Below are 15,836 nucleotides of genomic sequence, written 5' to 3' on the forward strand. Positions count from 1 at the left end.
TCCTTACAGCAGGCAGTTGTTCCTGCTGCTTCAGTGCCTTGTGGCACTAAGGAAAGGCTGTACCCTAACAGCAGAACCATTAAATCAGCTCCCACAGCAGGACACTTCTCTCCAGCCTAATGATTTACTTCCAGCAGTAAGGGATTTCCCCCATCTGCAAGGAGTCCTGAGTAAGCTTCCTGCACTGTTAGCTAGGCTCACTGTGTGGCAAGAACAAAGCAAAGCCTTTCACTTGCACCAGCCCAGCTCCCGAGGAGAAGTGGCAGCCCCAGCTGGAGGGATGAGCCACCCCCTCCCTCTGGTCTCTACAGGAATGGCTGTTCTAGGACAGAGCTCTAGAACAAGACAATGTAGCATACACATCCATGCTACCGTGGATGTAGACTTACGTTTTTAATGGCTGGTTAATTATGATATCACTACATTTTATTGCAATATAGTACTATTTAAGCACTTTTAAAAATGCAAGGTGTACAAAGATTAAATTAAGACTGTAAATTGACTAAATATTTGGTTTTTATATAAATAGGTCATAACCACACTGTGTTGACATGTAATACTGTTATAATACAACAGTTAAACTGGTGAGCCTACACAACAGAAGCTGTCTGTAGTTAAACAAGGAAACAAAGTTGAAAAGACCATGTTAAAACAAAAAACTACTAAGATCAACAGGTTGGGATTGTAAGTAGCAACAAACATATTCACTCAGCTCCTGAGTAATTCAAGTTTTACAGTACACATTAAAAAATATCATTTCTTCCCATCAACACTATATATCCAAACCATTTGCATTTTGCAAATTACACTGATTTAACTATGTAACAATGGGGGTGGAGGTTGGCAAGTCATCCTGCTTGACGTTTACATCACCCACATGCTAATACATCCATGTTTTTATTCTTCCGTCCCACCACAAGGTAGCAGGATTTTTGGTTTGTTTTTGGACAATCGTTCAAAGGATTGGTACTTGTCAATTTGGATGTCTGACGTTACCAGTGATATTTTCAACTCTTAGTTGTCTAAGAGGTTTAAAGATGGAAATCTTCTCCTAACACTAAGTTAGAAATCATTTGCATCATGCTGTAAACTAGGAAGCAACATAAAGCGACAGACTTGTCCTTAGTACATAATTAAAATTCCAAATTCCAGTCAGCAGAGCTGGTCTACTTTCCATGTTGAATATGCCACAACACCTTTCAGACCTTGGAAATGCATAGCTAGTGTAGGTAGTCTTCCACTGTGGCGAACGCACAGGATCCAATTCCTGACCGGGCCATCAATCCTAGACACTGTGACGCCTGTCCCATGGCCAGGGCAAGCGGGGGTTGCTTTGGCAGATTGTGAGTCTCTGAAAAAGAAGCACAGTGGCACTTAAAATACCTGAATCGTTTCATAATACACTGAAACACTTGACATTTAAACTACTTAAATCATTCATTTGTAGAGTTTGCTCTCAGAGCAAGACACAAAGCAGGAGCAACCTGTGCAGCACCATTGCTGAACAGGCCCCTTTTTGCTTCAAACTACAACAGCAGACAAGTACCTGTTATTTTCCACACCCTCCAAACCATCCCTTCTCTCCCAGAGGGGTGTACCCTACACTGCTGCCCTTAGGAGCAGCAGGGTCACCTCTGTGGGATGACAGGGAGCACCCTGAGCCCCCTGGGCAGCCACACTTACCTAGTATTGCACTATTCAGCACAGAGCACACTGGTTCTCTTTGTATGGGATCAAGCTGATTCCCAACAGGGCTGCTCCAGGGATCGGAATATGCAAGTAAACTGAATGCATCCTGTGGGAAGATGATTTTCATTACATCTACAGCTACAAGACACTAGTGAAAAAAAGGCTATTTTGTTCAACTGTTTTGATTCAGAATTCCAAAGGTGACTGTCAGTGTCCATCAATACAAAAAGATAGAAATAAATTGTGACAGGATTTGTTCCATTTAGTGTTTTTCCCCAAAAGCAAAGCAAAAGGTAGCATTATTTTACTAAGTTACAGGGTAAGAGAAAACAGATCGAAAACTGCATGCAGTTTTTGGCAGGAATATTCTTTTCCAGAGCAGTCTCAAATCAAGGCAAACTAATTAACATGCAGAGTACTAATGACAGCACATTTTGGGCATCTCTACTAATCCCCTTGTGGTTCATTTATCATTAGAGACAAAAACAACTTCAAGAGGCCAAGTTACATGGTCACAAATGACAGAAAGGGAAGTGCTAAATTAATCTGTATGTTTAACTGTGTAATAGCACAAAATTATCTTTCTTGTGCATGTGCTACACAGACAAAAAGAAGACAGTGCTACACCACAGCTGACCAGAACACTTGCAAACACACAAAAAATGCCAGAAGTTAAAGCAGAACAGTATTCCAGCACAACATGCAGTGGGAAGTTCCTGCTGGGCAGCACAGTTATTCACCTTTACAAGAGGATTAAACATACCTTGAGCATTTTCTTATTCACTGTGTTCTTGCCACATTCTCTTCTTAGCTGCTCGCTCATTGCTTGCAATTCTCTTCCAAAATGGATCATCCTTTCAATGGCTGCTTGGCTGCCACCACATAGCTGGCGTCTTAACTGACTTGAATCTACTTCTAAAGAAACAACATCGTCATCATCACCACTGACAGAGCCCAGGGTAACAACCCATGGATCTACAGACTCTGCCCTGACTGCACTCAGACACAGCAGCCAGCCAGAGACCCTGGCCCCATGGCTCCTGTACCAGGCACTGGGGAACTGCTCCTCAACATTTGAGAGACCTGGTTAGCTAACGGCAAAGGCTGGCACACCTCGTGCTGTTCATTTGCAAGAAGTATTCTTAAATTAACTAGAAGATAAACTGGGTTTTACCCTAAACTTTTAAGGAAGTTTAAAAAACAACAATGGAAATCCTCACAGTTCTAACTTCCTTAATTCTTTGGCATTGCATTTCTGAAGATACACCAAATTGGGAACAAATAGAGGGTAAAAAAAATGCCAAACTTCCTCGACAGCCATGATGGATTCTGCTACAAGATCATAATTTAAACTGTTCAGAACACATCTTACATCATTTGGGTATTTCAGGCTTCTTTTGCAATCAAACAGGACACTACAACTGATTTCTTTACTATTTCCTACAATATTCCCCAATACTAGTGATTTTTAAAGATACTGATGCAGCTTATGAACAGTAAACCAACACTTGGCTTCTATGAAAAATCTGCTTTTATAAATTTTGCACCTAAAGCACTGCATTAAAAAAAGGCATTTTTCCATTCCTTGTCTTTTTTCATCAGTGGAATCAAATTTTTAAATGAGCGTTTTGGTAGATTCTTCAGTTACAAATCCACTCTTCTTTCTGACTTTAGGACTGCTATTTAGTGATGTATTTTGACTACTATTTCAAAAAAAGATTTTTAACTGGTCATTTTTTTTCCTTAGATGTTAAGTGTATCACCTGTAGAAAATACCTGCCTACTTAACCTTACATGTACAGCACTAAGGAGAATATATGAATATTTCAAAAAGTGAAAAACCACCAGACTCAAACTGGGGGAGGGGGCAAACAGTGTAGGTGACATCACCCACAAGTCTTCAAGTCGTGGTGTTTGTCCCTAGCTCAGCCTAATCTGAGACATGACTTTCCAAAGGCAGGAGACAACTCCATTGCAAAAAACACAACTCTGTGCCCTGTCAGCTGCTGCATGTCTGTCACAGCAGGAGAGGGAGGACCTGCTTTGGGTTTTGTCACAGAAAAAAGGTCTTTTAATTATCCATTTTCAGAGCATAATGCAGGGAAAATAGTCTGTCAACCTGCATTCCTCCTAGCAGGGCTGTAACAGAGTGACATTTGCTGTTCCACAGTTACCTGCATTTCCCAGCAAAGCTGCAGGATCAGCAGCAGCAGCACAAGCCCTGGAAGTGGGAATCACTCACAGACCTCTGCACGCACTGCTGCATTCTGAAGGTCTCCAGTTTCACATTTCATTTAAACTACACATTAACTGACATCTGCTTAAACCAAGTGTTTGAGTACCAATTCTGCAGCTGCACAAAGGGCAAGCAGAGGGGATTTAAATACTCATTTGTCACCAACATCAGCAGCCATGACAGTGTATAAAGCCAAGTAAAAAAAAATTTTTAGCTCTTAACTATATAAATCGGGGTTTTTTTTGTTGGAAACATGGGAAAAATATTTTCATTTTTCACATTTTGCAAATAAAGCTCTTGAGCATTAAATATTAGCACTTTCCATTTCAATATAAAAGATTTAGAATTTCTATGCTTACTGTGGAATACAAAGAGTGTGCCATGAGAGCCATGAATGGGAAGAGGGAGAAGCAATTTCCCAACTCAAACACAGGGTGCTACACAACTGGGTGTTTCTTCTCTAAGGTACTTCCTCAGAAAGCAATGCTAGTTTCAGTAGCCATGAGTTACCCATTTCCCCTGTTCTCACACTGATATTGGACCACCTAAATCAGCTGTTTTAAAATTTACATCTAGTAATAGCAAAACAAACAATCAAAAAATTAAGACTTGAGCCAGTAACCCTAATTTTCAAGTTGGGAAGCATTGCAAGTAAAAACATAACCTTGTTGCCATCACTTAATAAAAATGTAAGAAATATCACTGCAGACCCATTTCTGTGTCACATTCTTCCATTTCGTGATCATGTTTAGAACTACCATTTAGGAAGCCATTGGATGAAGTCTCAGCAACCCCATTGGAGTAGTGATCTGTTTCCATGTCTACATCATTGCTGAAAAGAGAGCAGTAAGTACAAGTTTTACTCATATTTAAGTACTTAGGTTATCTTTACAACTTCATCACAGTACTTTCTCAGCTACTGAAAAGCTGCTGTTAAATATTACCAAGCTAGACCACAGTTTCCTAGAAGGCAACTGGTGATAGCAGAACACCATGGAAAGTTTAAAGGCTGTCTCAACATTAGTTTTCATAAAATACTATTTTCAGATGTTGAAAATTAAACATGTCTCCCATTATTCAGGAGTAAGGAATATAACACTTTCTAAATACACACCAGAAAGCTCTCACCTTGTTTATGTAACTGTATGTACACTGAGCTGAAGAAAATGCATTGCGAAAATATACTACTCCCACTTTTTGATATAGTTAATATTTATACATAAAAAATATAGTTAAGTCAATATACATCCTACTTTGAAAATACCATATTTAGGTAACTAATTATTTTTAAAAAATGCCTTCTCCTCCTATTTACTCTGTGGAATGAGAGATGAAAAACAAAAAAAGAAAATCCCAAAGCAAATGCTGAGTAAAGCAGAACACTGAAGAGACACTGAGTGCAAATGCAGAGCATTCAACTCCTCACCACCCTTTGCTTGCAGCAGCTCACAGAAGTGCTTTTAGAAAATGCCAGCGTGGCTTTGGGGACTGAGCTTTGCTGACAGTTGCACCCTGGCCTGTTCTATTCCATCACAGAGAATAGCAACCTAAAACCTCTGTCAAGACCAAACAGATTCAGTTTGGAAGTTTAGTATCTTGCTTCTAAGCAACCAAAAATACTCGGCTTGCTTTGAGGAAGAAAACCAAAAGGCCTCTCTGACTGGGCAAGAACCCAGCCAAGGAACTGTCTTCCTCCATGAAAAATCTCTGAGTTGCCAAGACACTGCCAGGCCTTTTGGCAGAGGCAACTGCTGACAGAAACAGAAATTGTGGAAAGTTAAAAAGTAAATTGTTACTCTTACTTTTTTACCCCAATTATCACTATTCAACTAAAATACTTTCGGTCATCACCACCACATCATCACATCCTATGTGGTGGTTTTAGGAATCCATTTTAGACAATGCAGCTGAGTGCTGTTGCATTTCACATCAAATTAGTTTCTGCTGCATCCATGCAACCCAGAGCTTAATGTGTACTGGTTATGAATAACCATGTTAACCCTGGGTAACAGATTAATTCTCATTCTCTGAACTGAATGCATTTGCAGTCATGGTAGTGACTGGATAGGCAAACAATTCTGGTGAACATGGTGAAAGCGAATCCACACTTCATATGCATCTCAACTGTGTTTATTTTACACATACTGCCACAAATGGAGAGTATCTGGAAAACTTTCCATTGCCTTTGTGCAATACACTTAAATTCAGCATCAGAGGCTTCAATTAAAATCCCAAGTGTGAATTAACCATCACTGTGCAACTTCAAAACTGACCACAGCTACAACCAAGGTAATTTATTTTTGTTTACTACTTTTCTTTAACCCAACAGGAGAAAAAAGTCTATTGAGCTTGAACTGTCAGAAAAACCAGAGTTATCACAAGCTGACATGTTTCAACTATCCTTGGGGGGGAAAAAAAGAAAAAAATCACATCAAATCCCACTGGAAACTCTTCCCTGCCATGCAAACACATGGAGAACACACAAGTCTTAACGTGATTTAGAAGCATCTAAAGTTTATTTACCTGGAATAGCTGTTAACCTGCTGTGATCTGGATACATTTATGTTGTTGAGCTCTGGTACATTCAAGCTGGTGGTCGAGTGTTTACTGTGACAGTAAGACTGATGCGCTTTATTTGATATTACTCCATTACTGCAACTACTTTCAAACCCTGCAAGAAAGTTTTAACAATTGTAGTCATAAAGTGGCATTTACAGATAAGTTTGTAGAAAAAAATGAAGTGTAATGTTTACTGACCAAGAACAAGTATACTAAATTTGTCACACAAACTCAAGTACTTCACCTCCATGTTTCAGGTATTTGAACCTTTAAGGCTTCTAGAGTGAAGAAGTTAAAGTATTATTTAACAAGCATGAACACAGACACAAGAAGGTTTTTCCATTTCTACTGGAAAAATAGAAAACTGCACTAATGTAGAAGAGCTTTTTAGAAAAGCTTTCTAGGCCACTGTAATCATTATGAATGGAAGCAAACATTATTAATTCTTGGTCACACAATTCTTTTGATAAATGTGCAGTAGAATTCAGTGCTGAATACTTTGCATGTTGCTACACTTACATACAACCTTCCTCCATCATATAATTATTTTAATTGTTAATATTGTGCTTTGCTAAATAAAATTACACAGTGAAACACATAAAATTATGCTGTGAAACTATGATGCCTAGCTAAAATCTCTTCTGACCCTTCTAAAATATACCAGGAAAACTAACATTTGAAGCAAACACGTAATTGCCAGTTCCATCAAACCAAGAGCTCCCTATTATGTTCTAAAATAGAAACAGGTCACTGAAAGGGCTTATTATAAAGAAAACAGTGCCGCCATTTACAAAATCCCAAACATCAGTTCTAATAATACAATCATCAACCTGCCTCTATTTTCCAAATTACAAAAGTTACAGGTACTTTCTACAGTACATCCAATAACCACCTGAAGAACAACCAGAAAATTTGAGTGGCACTCCAGTGACACATGTGATGACTCTCTTGACACAGAGGAAGGCAAAGCAAAGCTGCCATCCTTCCAAGGGCAGCAGTTACTCTGATGGCCGGGCTACACTGGCTTTCCGCTCCATTCCAGAGAGAAAAAAAAAAACAAGTGCCTCCAGTTAGTCTGCATTTGGAAATGAAACAGAAGTGAAAGATGATGGTCTCTGCTACCTTAAGAGTCTTAGTCTTCAAGGATGCCACGTTCAGGTATCATTTTAACATGCTCAGCTTCCTCTCAGCTTTGGAAGGCATGGGGATCTCCCCACAAGCTTGGGGCAGCTCTGAACATTTGTGGCTTTCCACTGAAGACTTCCCATTACTTAAATGCTCTAAGAAATGTTTCAACTGTGGAGACTGAAATGTGGCTGCCAGCAGCACGTCTTTTACTCAACCATACCACCCAGCTTCTGGTGTTTCCTGCTCAACCACAGCTATTCTTACTTCTCCATCAACACCACAGGAAATGGATCATATACACCACTTACTGGCTTTAAACCAACATGCCCAAGCCATAAATTATCATCAAAATGACAACAGAAATTCATGTCAGAATCTTCTACCTCCCCAGAGGGGAAGCACTTCTTAAGAAATTGGTGGCAACCTACTTTGCAAGAAGTAAAGCCAAGAGCACATGCAAAAATTATGCAACGAAATTTCTGTTTTTCTCAGTGACTGGAAATCACATATTTTAAATCATTAAAATTTTGCTGTTGCACACTTCATTCAGCATAAAAATATGAAGTTAAAAAAATCCATGTGCTGTGGTATGTCCAAATCTGTGTGGTCTACCCTCCACATGAACTTACCAGTGAAGTGTGTGCTGCTCCCTTTGCCTGTTGCCAAATTGTGAATATTCATTCCATGGCTCGGACTCATGCTAGGACTACTGAATGACCGTGGGCTAACAGGGTAACTGTCCTGAGATTTTGGACTGTGGCCTCCCAAACACCGCACTTCACTGTCCGTACCGTTCACCATCTCTATGAACTGGCGCACCCTAAACAAAAGGCAGGAAGTTAAGCTCATGAAACCATTTACACATTTCACATTACCAACGATAGCTATGATTTCATTTTAGTGTGAAATATAGAACAAGTCTGACTCAACAAAATGCTGGATGTCAATAATCCAATCATCAATAAGCTCTGGAGCATTCCACCAAAAATACACAATTACAAATTTGTGAGGGAGCAGAACAGGAATATTATCCTTGGAGGACAGCCTTTGTCAGTAAGTCCTCAAAGTTTAGAGAGTTAAACTATATTTTCTTGTTCTGTTTTCTTTTATTGGCAGGGGGTAGGTTATTTCTTGAGAAAGTTATGTCATTATGTTGTCATGTCTGTCATTTCTCTCAAAGCAAATGAGAGCAGAGTTTAACTGTCTGGACCATTAAGCATTAAAGGGTAACTCTTAACATTAAACACCTGCACTAGAAAACAGTTTGAAAAGTAAACTCCCATACAAACCTTCCCTTTAGAGACTGTTGCTCTTTGTCAATTTAATTTTAGATAAGGAGGTTTTACTATGGACTTTAAAGAAGCTCAGAACTCCTGCTTTATGCTTTAGGCTTCAATAGCCTCAATAGAACAGGCAAAATTTAGAAAGACAGATTGAGAAATAGATAACATACAATTGATGCTATTGAGTGAAGTCTTTCATCAAAATGTTCGCATTTTGTTAATTCTGTGATAAGTCTGGAGTACTGTCACGTGAATTCTGTTCAGCACTTGAGTATGACAGACTTCAAACACATTCCCAGTTACTTAACTGAACATAAAATTAAAGTGCTTTGTTCTTAAAGGAGATAACACATTTTTTCCACATTCAACACTGCAATGTGATACAAAATTCTGGAGAACAGCGCAGCTGGCAAGTGAAAAACGCCAGAATGAAGGTGACTACTGTGTGCCTGGGAAGCCAAGAGAACTCTTTGCAATTACAGAATTTCCACTGTTTAACCAGAGGTTTCTAGCAAAGTGGCATGGAATCAAACAGCTCATTTAAACTGGTCTTTTAAGTCAGTCACCCCTTTGGAGGAACAGACTAACTTATACCATCAGGATTCTTAACCTTCATGAACATGCTAATATATCAGTTTCCATTTTAATTTTTACTTGACACCCAAATGGACTAAAATTCACTAAAAACACTACAGAACTTAGTTCTAGAGAACAAGTCTACAGGGAGATGTGAATTATGCTGCAAACCAGGACCTCGATGACAAAACCTAGTTAAACATGTAGCAAATCAGAAGAGCATAATAAAGTGAAATATACACATTTTCTAAAAAGCGCTGCTTAACTTTGTATAAATTTCTCTGAAAGCTTTAAATGAGTAACTGTCTTGTCTCAGAAGGTACTGTGCCATCTATAAACACACATCTGTATAATTTGAAGACTCACTTTAATGCAAATAAGAGATTAGGATTTCTTTCTAGTAAACTTGGATACAACTGTTGTGTTGTTTCAATGGCTTCTCCCATTCTTCCTGCTAAAACCAATTTCTGAATTCCTGTTCACCAAAAAACAAATAAGAGATTAGGATTTTTTTCTAGTAAACTTGGATACAGCTGTTATGTTGTTTCAATGGGTTCTCCATTCATCCTGCCAAAACCAATTTCTGAATTTCTGTTCAGCAAAACCAACATCAGTTAAATGGACAGCTTATGGATTAATACATGTACATTAATGATTAAAAGACACTGCAACCATCAATCAACAAGATTTTTTTCCTTTTAGAAAAAAAATAGTGTAAAGAAAGATCATGCTTCTTTAAAATGTTCAACAGGAAAATCTAAGAAGTGCACTCCACCTACATGTATCTAAATGAGAACTCAGTATTTTTATTTGCTGCCAGCCTCCAACTGCTTTGTAGTCAGATTGTACATTTAGAGCTAGAATAAGACTGCAGACACTCTTCTGTGATTTACTTCTCATTTTCACAACTTTTTATAAATAAGCACATACCAAAGTACTGTCACTCAAGAACATCCAAATTGCATCCCACTCCTACTGGTTCAATTTTCACTAAGAAAAACAAAAATTTAGTCTTTTTCACCTACAACACATACTTCCAATCAAATTACATTTGTAAAATCTTTAACAACAGTCCCTGCTTTAGTTGATACTTCTGTGGCTGTAACTTGGCTCAAGTTGCAAACAGCTCTCTCCAGCAACACAGAAACTGATCCAAATGAAAAATAGCCCAACAAATTTATTGTTTTACAACCAGAGCAGTTTCCCCATGTGGTATGTCATACAGTAACACAAATGCTGATGGTCATAGAGCAGGGATTTAAATGGCAGGGGAAGGCAATGTTCATTCAGGCTGCCAAACAGCACTGACATGGCAAGTTAGAATTGAACTGCTGTTAGTTGTCCTTGTCCTCTTCCCCCTCACAACTGTAAGCAGGAAAACTCAAGTTTCATTTAACTCATAAAACATTCTCTAAACTCAATCCCTTTTCACAGTTCAGATAAAAATATAAATGTTTGTAAAGACTAAGTTTTATATTCCTATTTATGACTATTAGCTCTCAAACAATCAGAGACATTACACACACTTGTTTCAGACATACCACAACTTTACATTCAAGAGAAAAGACAATGGATAATTCACCACATTCTCCTACATCAAACAAGTTACAAAGTATTACTATGAAGATTTTTCATACCCAGCTGCTATACATGTGTAACATTAGATGACAGCAAAGAACTGTGCTATGGAGCAGTGCTGCAAGCAAATTCTACAACACTGCTTAAGAGAAAACTTTATGTAATATCTGTTTAAGGAAGAAAAAAAGGGATGCAACGTGCTTTCCAGCCTTACTTTGTCTGTTCTTAATGGAAGCTAATTCTTCTAGCACAGTCTGGTCTGTGGATCTGGCGAATGCCTCTGCTGTTGCACAGTATCCATGGTGAACTAAGTAAGATGATACCATTCTAAAAACAAACAAAAACAAAACTCATAAATACTCACTAAATACAGGTAAGAAACCAAGAACTCCTGAATGTAAAAACCCTTTGCTAAAATACGCTGACTGAATTGAAAAATTCTACTTGAAATGCAGAGATATCTGTACAAGTCAGACAAAAGTAATTCAGTTAAGAGTCAGTATACTCTTCAAAACACTGTACTGAAATATAATTTTAAAAAATAATAAATGCATAACTTTATTATGATGAATTTTACTAACAATTATTAATCACCCAAAGGCAGGATCAGTTCAAATATTAACTGCTAATTAAGTTGGGGTTTTTTTTCTCATTACACACACTGAAGTGAAATTGCTGCACAATAAGTTTTTGTTTTCATCGAAAAAAAAAAAACAAATTGCAGTCACAACCATCATTTTTCCAAGAAACACTAATAACACACAACTTAACCTGGCGTGATGAAGGCTGAGAATGCAAAGGGAAATTTCCAGAGCCCAGATTAAAACTGCAAATTACAACCATGGCAACTTTCCTACAAACTCCCCAATCCGTATTAGATACATGAAGATAGAACAGAAATCTCACACTCATCATTATAAAGTCCAAATTATTAATGAGAGACAACTCTACCAACAAGATCTGTTCATGCTCCCTTTTACACTGTTATCAGACCTGGCAATAAAATTACTTGTACTATTTTTTAATAATACCTATCACTTTTTGCACAAGACAATAGATAGAAAGTTTTAAGGATCTCTGAAATCACACAACTAACAACATTTTAAAATATTAACAATATTACAAGTCTTACTTCTGAATCATTGTTTGCCACTCTCCTTCCCGATCTCCTATTGGAAATCTGTCAATCTGTGCTTGAATTTTGGTTCTCCACTCTCGCATATAGTCTTCAATATCAAATACAAATGGGTGTTGTCCAAAATTAGCATCCACAACCTCTCCTGGTGTTTGAAGCCCTACTGTAGGGTACAAGTTTGGCTGCAAGAAATATTTTAGTTAGTTTTTGACACTTGCTCTAAACCCCACTGTTGTGTTGGTTTTTTTTTTTCCTCATCTCTAGTAATAACCTCACTGCTTCTAGTAGTGTGCTCCAGCAATAAAAGCAGCTTCTGCCAATACAGCAATACAATGACTGACTAATTTTATTCCCATTGCTCATAATTTTTTTAATTTGGAAGGAAGAAAAATCTTACTGACATTCTAATCAGAAAATATATCTTTTAAACTGTGCTAAATGTTACAACTTCTGGGTTCAATTTCACTAAATATTAAGTAATAATTTTTTATTATTTTTAAAGACCTGTTTTTTAAAAAGGTCCTTAAAATGAGAACAAAAATTCAACTTACAAAGTGGATGATTTTCCTTTTAGGATGAAATACCTAAAACATTGCTGTATTTTAGTGGTAAGTACTCAACAGCCTCAAAATCAAAATCTTGTAGTGCCTAACAAGAACTGTAACAGTGCACTGAGGTTTTTGTGAATTCCTGGGCTTCTATCTAGGAAAATGTGTTACACCATTTATTGTTGTCTCAGTTTTATTTTCTGCTTAGATATTAGGTCTCCATGCAAATTTTAAAAATGCCAAATATGAGAAAGGTACAATCTGCCTGTTGGAATAAATGCTATTTGCTTAAATGCAATAAGCATCTCAGCAATGGTGAGGCAATCAGTGGTGTGAATGGGGTTTTGTTGCTGAGGTCTTTTGTGTATGTGTGGGTGGAGGTAGTTTAATTTTATGTTTTAAAGCTTTTTAAATAAAAATATCTACATCATAATTACACTGCAGATAATTGTGGTAAGGTATACTGGGATGTTGACCTACAGAACTATTATGTTAAATAAATTAAAGTTATCAGTAAGAAGTTATCAACATGCAGGTCAGTATGAACTCTGGAGTCCAGAGAACCCAGTGAAATGAAAAATACTCTGGTTGCTCAAACCACGCCCAAACCAATCTTGCCTCTATTTTCACAAATACACCATTTGCTTTTTTAAACAAACATGCTCATACTGTTAACCTAGCCTAAAATAATCAACAAACCACAAGTCTCAAATGTTTTAAGGAGATGGAAACCATTGATTCTAATAAGAGGTTCAGCTTCATACTTCAGATTATAGTGTCAGTTTTCCTGAGCTGGCACCGTGTGCTAGCAAGGAGTCCTGCTAGCATCTTGGAAGATCCAGAATAGTGGCAGTGGTTTCCTACACAAAACACTCAACCCTCAAGTGGTAGGACTAAGAGGCTCCTTGGGTTACTGACTTCATTTTTCCTTAATATCTGTCCTTGCCTCTTAAGGCCACACAAAGGGAGTAGCTGGCCAGATGGACGTGCATCACACACTGCACCTTAAACAGATTAAACCAGAAATGAAGTGGATGAGAAGAAAACCAAAGTAAGTGTAGTATCATGCCTGTAACAGTAGTATAGGCAACAGATGCCAGTTTTAAGGAAAGCACAATTTAATTGATGCAAAAGCTACAAGACTTCAGATATGTGCAGCTTTAAAAAAAAAATTGATACATTTGATTGAATGAAGCAAAAGACTGAAAATTGTGAAGATTGTGAAAATTTGATTAAGCAGATTGTGAAAATCAGGCATCAAGAATGAGTTACAGTGACAATATCCCAAGCAGCCATCCACTACTTTGGTGTTTAACACAGCTCTGACTTTGTACACAAAGCTTGAATATGCCAAAGTGTGTAATAACTATTTGCATGTATTATTATTTTCTGCTAAAAAAAACCTGAAAAGGAAAACCTCTTTTAAGGATCAGTGTAAAATCAAAACACTTTCTACTTCAATTAAAAAATCACCACTGAAATAATGATGAGAAATAACTAATATTAAACTGGCTACAAAGATTATCATTGTAATTCCAACAAGCATAAGATAAATGCTAGTTTGATCTGAAACATCTGTTTATGACACAAAGGAAAACTGTTTGAAAGTGCACTTATCTTACCGGTAAATCTGTGAAAGCGATGCCTGGAATAAAGAGAAAATTCAGATTAATTTCCATGTGTCTGGATTCTAGACATTTCCTTAAATGTATCATTATCTGTTCAGAAATTTCACCCAAACCATCTCAGAAACAAGTATGGTGAAATCCATGATGCTTAGGCACAGTTCATGTTTTCAAATAATAAATGGTGGTATTTGGCAAAAAGTAATTGTCATTTAAAAATACTTGAATTGCCTTTAATTTTTTCAAAATAGGTTGTAAGATTTAGCAAATCATGCAGATTAGAAAGTCTGAAAATCCTAGCTACACATACCAAATTTAGAGAAGAAAGGTAAGGGTATCAGAAAATACTTTTTCACTTGCTTGTCATGATGCTGCAACATCAAGATTTAATGGGGTCTTTTCTTGTTTGCTATTATTTTTCTTCATAAATACTCACTCAATCTTTACACAAGCAGCACATGTCTATAATACTCCAAACCAGTCTGCAAGTGTTTCACTCTAATCCAGGCCCGCATGCTTTGGGTTTCAAACAGAACAGCTTAATATCTTGTTACATAATTACAAACATCCATCTACCCATAAAACCAAGGGAGTGATTTTGCTGTCCAGGATTAGAGAAAAATATGACCTCTATACACTTCAGGAACTTCAGGGGGAGGGAAGCTTTCAGTTAAAAAAAAAAACCTTATCAGTAATCTTCTTTGGACAGCCAAATAACATCAGTATTTCAGAATTTCCTTTATTGTTGTAAGTTTGTTTTTTTTAATGCAGAATTATTCAAATCCACCTATTCCTTCAAACTTCAATTTATTTTGTACCACCATCTTTTCAAATTTGAGATGAAAACAAAGTTTTTAACCTCTTGTCCTAAATTCCATCTCTGTTTTCAATCTCAATTCTTCCCCAGGATTTCAAACCTCAAGAGCATCTGGATTCCTTACCCACATCTTTTGAAACGAAAGGATGACATACTGAATGAATCTGTTTCCTTTGTTTCCTCCCATCGTATGTCAAAGCTATCATTTTATTTATTCCCTGCTCTTACCCTAACTTTTTCTAAGCTATACCACTTTTTCTATCTGGCAATTTTGACATCCAGCTTGTCTTTTCCAAAGTGGAGGCTGTAGGCATGACAAATAAATGATGACTAAGTGATATGTAGGTGCTGGAGGTCCTGTAGGGGGAGGGAGAGAGGGGCTGGTTTTGGCTTTTTTTTCAACCCAGAATTTCACACTTGCATGAGAATTGCTTAGCCATTTCTGCAGCATCAAATCCCAACATGAGCCAGGGACTTCCTATATTCTAGACTTACACATGGGCCCAGGGAAGAAACATTAGTGTTCTCCAAGTCATGAACCTACAGGAATTCTGGACAGCTAGCAGCTGCAACAACTCCATGAGACAGACAGAATTTCTGATTTCTTTTTCCACTCAACACAGAATCAATTTTCTTCTGTCAGAAGCTAAAGGTAGCAAAGC

At 37.5% G+C, this 15,836-nt stretch overlaps 1 protein-coding gene across 5 annotated transcripts in view; it reads right to left on the bottom strand.

The window, feature by feature from the left end:
• Window positions 1-408: 408 nt before the first annotated feature.
• The window catches only part of RANBP9 (RAN binding protein 9), a 38,839-nt gene continuing 23,411 nt past the window's right edge, over window positions 409-15,836 (bottom strand). The window contains exons 5-14 of one of the 5 annotated variants that reach the window (XM_079302082.1): window positions 14,355-14,377; window positions 12,182-12,366; window positions 11,264-11,376; window positions 9,838-9,946; window positions 8,242-8,432; window positions 6,449-6,596; window positions 4,684-4,757; window positions 2,453-2,601; window positions 1,684-1,795; window positions 409-1,351 (exon numbers count right to left, since the gene is read on the bottom strand). In XM_079302082.1, the coding sequence (XP_079158208.1) occupies window positions 1,221-1,351; window positions 1,684-1,795; window positions 2,453-2,601; window positions 4,684-4,757; window positions 6,449-6,596; window positions 8,242-8,432; window positions 9,838-9,946; window positions 11,264-11,376; window positions 12,182-12,366; window positions 14,355-14,377 (1,235 nt within the window). In that variant the 3' untranslated portion in view covers window positions 409-1,220. Of the gene's footprint in view, window positions 1,352-1,683; window positions 1,796-2,452; window positions 2,605-4,589; window positions 4,758-6,448; window positions 6,597-8,241; window positions 8,433-9,837; window positions 9,947-11,263; window positions 11,377-12,181; window positions 12,367-14,354; window positions 14,378-15,836 lie in introns of those variants that run through there. The other 4 variants (XM_079302080.1, XM_079302081.1, XM_079302079.1 and 1 more) reach the window with 4 other exon arrangements.

The sequence above is a fragment of the Erithacus rubecula genome (assembly GCF_903797595.1).
Source record: "Erithacus rubecula genome assembly, chromosome: 3".
Lineage (NCBI taxonomy): Eukaryota > Metazoa > Chordata > Aves > Passeriformes > Muscicapidae > Erithacus > Erithacus rubecula.